This window comes from Gekko japonicus, unplaced genomic scaffold (assembly GCF_001447785.1).
Source record: "Gekko japonicus isolate JY-2015 unplaced genomic scaffold, Gekko_japonicus_V1.1 scaffold3091, whole genome shotgun sequence".
Classification (NCBI taxonomy): Eukaryota; Metazoa; Chordata; class Lepidosauria; order Squamata; family Gekkonidae; genus Gekko; species Gekko japonicus.
The window spans coordinates 8,037-15,087 of record NW_015167629.1 but is presented as its reverse complement, the minus strand read 5'-3'; the positions used below and the strand labels follow the sequence as shown (position 1 = coordinate 15,087).

Here is a 7,051-nt window from a genome sequence, read left to right as displayed (position 1 = left end):
CTAATACCAATGGCTGGGGAGGGGTCCGGGACCCCTGGCCTGGCCATGCCACAATCTCTATCACCCTTGCTGTTCATGGGTTGTTTGTTGTTGTTTATAGTTGTTAAGGAAGTAATAAAGTGGCCTGTTCAGTACCCAACAAATGTGTCTGTCTTTTCTTCCGGATTGGGGGGCAAAAACAATCTTTTGGTGGCCAAAAGTGACAGCAAGGGTGGAGAAAGTGCTTCATAGGACATGCACCAGGGTGTCTCAGTTTGGTTGCTGTAGGTGAGAGACCAATGCAGACTAAAATAGATACTTATTGCTATTGTGAAGTGAAACAACACCCTCCAAGAAGCAACAACTCTGCTGTCCCAGCATTAGGTTCCCAGAGAGAAATCACTACTCCCTGCAGTCTTCCGCTTAATGTCCTCCAGTGTTCCCTGTAAGCTGAGTTAGTATGAGCTAGCTCACAGTTTTTTAGCCTCTGGCTCACACATTTTTGTCTTAGCTCAGGAAGGATGGCTACAGAGATAATTAAGTTATGCAGTAGCCAAATCACTTGCTCACAGCTTTAATGCCAGTAGCTCACAAAGTAGAATTTTTGCTCACAAGACTCCACAGCTTAGAGGGAGCACGGACGTCCTCCTTCCCCAAATTCAAAACTTCCATGTGGGTTCCACCCTCTTTCTCCCCCCCCTCTTGTGGTCTGTAGCAGATCACAGCCCGAGGCTGAACAGAGAGGCCCCCTCCGTCAACAGATCCCTGACCGGGGGGGCACTTTTTCAAGAGCAGAATTCAAAATCCATTCATGCCTTTAAAGATGCCCCCAGTATTTTTAGGGAATAGTTTAAAATCTGAAACAGAAATTTAATTCATGGTGGGGGGGGAAATGTTCTGTTTTCTCAGAGAAAGTGCAAGAAGAAATAACAAAGGTCATTGCGTCTGCTCAGCCACGGATTGAGCACCGGTGGTTCACGAGGTCCAGAGGTTTGCTAATATTGTCCCCATGAACGTGCCACATGCCACCGCTGCAGACGTCACTCTTGGAGACTACTTCATCCCAAAGGTGATCGTTCTTTGCTTTACATTCCTTGTTCAGCTGAATACGGCACATTTGTGAATTTTTTGCAACGAACATTTAGTTTCATGGAAAGAGAGTCAGTTAATGAAGTTCTTCTACGTCCCATAGATTTGTCTAACGGAATCAATGGGGAGGTGCCTGGATTGTAACAAATGAAGAAAAAGGGGAAAACAGACTCAATCCAAAATATACCAATAATGCTGCAAAGGTCAAAATACATCAAATGCAGGGGTCATTTCCTGCAGGAGCGCACAGGAGCGGAGCTCTGGCAGTAAAGAGCCCAGGGGGCGGGCACATGCAACAAGCCCCACCCCCTGCTCCCAGCAGCCCTCAGTCAGAGCAAGAAGCAGCCAGGTAAGTTGCAGAGCTCCCCCCGGCCCCCCAGTCCAAAACAGTCCAGTGGCACTTATAAGACCAAGTTTTATTCAGGTACAAACTCTCCCTCCTCTGTGAGGACAGATCTGCATGTTCCCCCCCCCCATAGCTAGCAAAAAACAGTCCAGTGGGGCCTGAGTGGTGGGTGTTGCCTTCTGATACACTTCCGGTGATGTCGGGGTGTGGCATATGCAAATAAGTTATGCTAATGAGCTCCTGCACCTCTTTTTCTATGAAATTACCCCTTATCAAATGAAATAGTATCGAAATATATGTTTATTATGTGGTGTACACAATGGAAAAGATTAAAAACATAAGGTCTGAATGTCTGACTTCATAACACATCAAGATGAGCTTTACATAAACTAGTAATTTCACATACAATGTGGATTTCACAAAGTTGATGAATATATCAAATGACCAATATGACCATAAGCATTTCAGCATCTGGGGATGTTAGACAGAAGATGACTTTTTTGTTTGTTTTTTTATAATTGCCTGTACTGGTTTATATGTGCTATTGTAAATTAAAGGGCAGGGTATAAATCTGATAATAAAATAAATAAATAAAGGAGTTATAATCGTATTTGCACCTTGTTCTGTAGCTCTTGGGGTAAGTAAAATTGTCCTTGGTGTATGGTAAACCCGAAAGAAAGCTCTTTTTTAGAATTCTTGAAGAATAACCCCTATCTAAAGGTTAGCTCATCCAAATAGCTGCTTGTCTCTGAAAATCAGCATCTGCTCTGCAGTTCCTACAGTCTTAATACCTGGGAATATAGTAAGTTCCTCTTTAAGTGACCTGGGTAGAAACTATATTCTGCTAGGTATTCTGTTTCTGTGATGACCAGCCACAAATTCTCCCCTCTTCAAAAGCTTTAATGTCTCTCTGGAATTTTCCAAGTTTGATCTCTCTATAGAAATGTTCAAAAAAAAATTGAATAGTATTTATAAAGCTTATAATTATTATGTGGCCTTTTTTGTTGAATTTTCAAATAGCAACACCTGTTCTGGATTTATACATATTCTGAATGTGTGTCTTTTTGAAATAGTAGATATTACTGCCCACTGAGGAAGGCCCTAGAGGCCGAAACGGGTCTGGTCTTATTGGTCATGACATATATTTATCACATGGTACGTGAAATTTCTAAATCTTATGTGAAGCTCATGTTGGTGTTTTATGCAGTCTGATATTCAGACTTTATGTTTTTAATCTTTGCCATTGTATATAAAGGTAAAGGTTCCCTTGCTCGAAAGCCAGTCGAGTCCGACTCTAAGGTTGCGATGCTCATCTCCGTTTCAAAGCCGAAGAGCCAGCGCTGTTCGAAGACGTTTCCGTGGTCATGTGGCCGGCATGACTAAACACCAAGGCGCATGGAACGCTGTTACCTTCCCACCGAAGTGGTACCTATTTATCTACTTGCAATTTCTTGCTTTCGAACTGCTATTGTATATATTGTATACATTGTATATACCATATAATAAATACACATTTTGATACTGTTTTATTTGATGTAACTTGACCCTTGCAGCATTATTGCCCGGATTCTGCCAAAAAACTCAAATTCTGAAAACACGGTCGATCCAAGTCAATTTTTTTATTTTGCTTTCATTGCATTTGAATTCGCAGGGAACTCTGTTTGTAGGACGGCATTTTCTTTGTCTGAAGGATAGCTTATGTCCTTGATGGGCCATCCTCATTTCCTTCAATAACTCATCTCTTTGCCTTTCCAGGGAACCCATATCATTCCGTTACTGTACTCTGTGCTGTATGATGAATCTGAGTGGGAGAAACCGCTTAAATTCTATCCCGAGCACTTCCTTGACTCCGAAGGAAAGTTTGTCAAGAGGGATGCCTTCCTGCCTTTCTCTGCAGGTAACTCCTTTTAGATTGATCACTGGGGGGGTCTCAAAATCGCTTGACCCTCCCTGGCCCGAGGGAGGCCAGACTAGCTGCTACGAGGTCCGGGGCCTTTTCGGTGGCGGCCCCTACCTGGTGAAATGAGCTCCCGGAGGAGATCAGGGCCCTGTGAGACCTCTCACGGTTCCACAGAGCCTGCAAGATGGAGCTCTTCTGCTAGGCATACAATTAGGGGCCACCGCCGCTGTAGTGCACGGCCCCCAATGTCATCATCAAGCAGCTGTCATAAGAGTTGACGAGCAGAATAACATCTAAGCACTTCTATGCTGGAAGTTGGAAATCCATTTGAAAGCATTCCATCTGACTGAATTTTTAACTGCTGCTAGCACTTTGTAAAGAGAGCCAGTTTGGTGTAGTGGTTAAGTGTGCGGACTCTAATCTGGGAGAACCGGGTTTGATTCCCCACTCTTCCACTTGCACCTGCTGATGTGACCTTGGGTCAGTCACAAGCTCTGGCACAGCTGTCCTTGAAAAAAGAGCAGTTTGTGTCAGAGCTCTCTCAGCCCCACCTACCTCACAGGGTGTCTGTTGTGGGGAGGGGAAAGGAAAGGAGTTTGTAAGCCTCTCTGAGACTCCAAGTGAAGGGTGGGGTATAAATCCAACCTCTTCTTCTTCTCTTCTACCACTTTGTAATGTATTATTTTAACTGTGATGTTTTAATTACGTATTATGTATGTTTTTATTTGTATTTATGTTATTGGAAGCCGCCCTGAGCCTGCTTTGTGGGGAGGGCGGGGTATAAATTTGACAATCAATCAATTAATCAATCAATGGATCACACTCCTAAATCCATTTACTCAAAAGAAACCCAACCCAGGTGCCCATTTCTCAAATATTCTTTCAAGATTACCATTCTTCCTCAGTAACGTTAATCATTCTGATACTATGTACGTTAGTCTGCCTTAATATCTAATTCTATCTATTTGTGGTAAATTACTCTGCCCATAATTCCATGGTGGAAATGGCATAAAGCTTTAAAAACAAGTTTAAATAACAGGGCTTCCCTGCCCCCTCTGCCTTGTCACAGGTCGGCGAATGTGTGCTGGTGAGACCCTGGCCAAAATGGAGCTCTTCCTCTTCTTTGTGACTCTCCTGCAGAGATTCACTTTCCAGCCAGCCCCTGGGGTGTTGAGAGAAGACCTGGACCTGACCCCTGCAGTTGGGTTTACGGCGCCCCCAAAGGCCTACAATTTATGTGCTTTGCCACGATCTTAACATCCAACCATGTTTTGCTTCCCTCCACACACCATCCTCCTCTTCTGCACCTAACAAGGACACTTCAGATTCAGCATAACCTTCGTGTTTCATATACCTATCTGCAGAACCCCTACAAGCTCGATCAGAGACATAACTTAGTTCAAAATTTAGACTTCAATTCTTCAATTGTTGCTATATAAAGAAAACAACAACAATGTTTCTGTATCTGATTTCTTGTATTGTCTTTTAACCCCCAAAACAACCAAAGTGAGATACAGTAATCATATCCTTCCATGTAAGATGTTGGCAAGTGTGCTTAAAATTGTATTTTTTATCTGTATTGTGCTGCTGCTTGTGTGTATGGAATGTATCTGCATTTGTGTATTTTTTGGGAAATGCTGTGTGGTTTGCTTGCTGTGTATGCTATGCTATGTGCTTGCTGCTTGTGTGTATGGAATGTATCTGCATTTGTGTATGGTTTGGGAAATGCTGTGTATGCTTGCTGTGTATGCTATGCTATGTGCTTGGCCTGCACTGCCTGCATTGGCATGCTAATGAAGACACACACCTACCCATCCTGCCTTGGGAAAGAGAAGCATTCTCCATTGTGCTCAGCAGAAAGAACTCTTGGAAACAACAACTATCCCACCATGAAGGATCTTTGGATGACACGTAACCCCCGTACTGGTTAGCATATCAACAGAGATCTTCCTGTTTAATGCCTGAGAGCCAGTCCAAGCATCTACACATCAAAGAATCTCCTGGGTACCGATTGTTCACACCTTGACCAGATGCTTCCATTGAGTTATAGGGTAGAGTTTCAAATTGCCCACTCCCATTAGATATATATGTCACATCCCAATAGCCAATAGGTCAAGGGAATGGGACGGACTGTAGCTAGGAGGTTGGCACTGATGCCAACCCCCAAAGTAGGTTTTAAAAGGCGATGTTCATCCTTTGTTCGTTGCTAGCCATACTTACCCCACCTTGCAACTTAAGTCTACTGCAGGTGATTCTTACATGTTTTCTTGGATTGCGATCAAAAGAACCCACACGTGTTGGCTGGTCCATCCATGTGAATTAGAGTCCCTAAAGATAGATCTTTTGTTCCTGCCTCTTCCATTGAGAAGACTTACTTCTCGCCCGGATCAGATAAGTATCAATCGCTATCCTCTTGTGTGTTACTATCCAGTTAGTCAAGTATTATCATTTGTCATACTGATTGTTTTGTATTCCTACTGTAACTAAAGGACCTTGTGTGTTTGTGTGAGTGCATCAGTTTTTATATGATTGCGAATACTAACAATATTTAGTAAAGACAACAATCATTACTAAACATCAGGTGTGTTGTCTCTTTCTAAGGGAAAATAGGAGGGTCCGTTCTGATTCTGCTCTCTGTATACACGGGTAAAAGAACTCACTCGCCCCCACTGTACATAAAACGGAAGTGGCCCAAGGGATTAATCTCCAGATCCGGGGATTTCTCCTAACAAAGATCCTTCTAATGGTACCAGGTATGAAGAAAAACTTTTTACCAACTTCAGACAACAGTTCAGTGCACAACACTGCATCAGCTCTCTCGCATTCCCCATGAACATTAACTGGAGCAGTGGGGAAAATGGGAGTGGGAGTGGGACTGGTATCGCTCAGTGCAGCTTCAGTTCTGATGAAGTCCCAGAACTGCCATCGAACGTGTCAAGCGGCAATCTAGGAATCCCACCAATCTGTGGGATCAGAGAAATCCCTGGAGTGGTGAGTAACAATACTTCTTGGCCTTCACCCAGAAGTTCTGTTGTCATCTTGAGTGACATAGATCTCAGCAGGATCTGCCCTCCAACCAACTGCCGGTTGCCAGAGAAAGGATGCAACCTTGTGAGAGCCCACAAAATGGAATTGGGTGACTATGTATAGAAGTGTCTGTGTGTGTGTAAAAAGCTATTTATTGTTCTAGGTTCACAATATCTAGGACTTTATTTTTCTTGTAAGAAGCAATCTAAAAGCATAGTAATTTGTGTGTGGGGGGGGAGAATTTCCATGTATACAGGGCTCATTTCCAGCCAAAACGAGCAGGAACATCGTTCCGGCAGTAACAAGCCCAGGAGCGGCAACCCTCAGTCGGGCCAGGAGGAGGCAGCCTGGATGGTGTGGGGTGGTGGTGGACAGAGTTCCCTCTAAGCTGAGCTAGGGTACACTAGCCCACAGCTTTTCACTGTTAGGCACACATTTCTGCCATAGCGCAGGTCAGGGGTCGTTTCGTAGAAAAATAGCTAGGGGAACTCATTAGCATAACTCATTAGCATATGCCACACCCCCTGACATCACCGGAAGTGTGTCATAAGGCCACACACCCTGCCCCCAACGGTCCCGGCCGGCGGGAGTGCGAGGAAGCCCCGCCAAGGCCCTCCCTGGCCCCAGGCAGGCAGGGGTGGGGAGAGGCGGGGAGGAAGCAACTTACCCTCCCTCTTCTCCTGCCTCCTCCTGGCTGAATGAGGGCCGGA

The 7,051-nt window shown here is 44.4% G+C and overlaps 1 protein-coding gene across 1 annotated transcript in view; it reads left to right on the top strand.

Annotated features, from left to right (window-relative positions):
* Window positions 1-4,802, top strand: part of LOC107112853 (cytochrome P450 2K1-like) — a 30,363-nt gene extending 25,561 nt beyond the window's left edge. Inside the window, 4 exon segments of the mRNA XM_015414052.1 lie at window positions 889-948; window positions 951-1,048; window positions 3,170-3,311; window positions 4,384-4,802. Of these exon segments, the coding sequence (XP_015269538.1) occupies window positions 889-948; window positions 951-1,048; window positions 3,170-3,311; window positions 4,384-4,571 (488 nt within the window). The 3' untranslated portion in view covers window positions 4,572-4,802.
* Window positions 4,803-7,051: the final 2,249 nt, after the last annotated feature.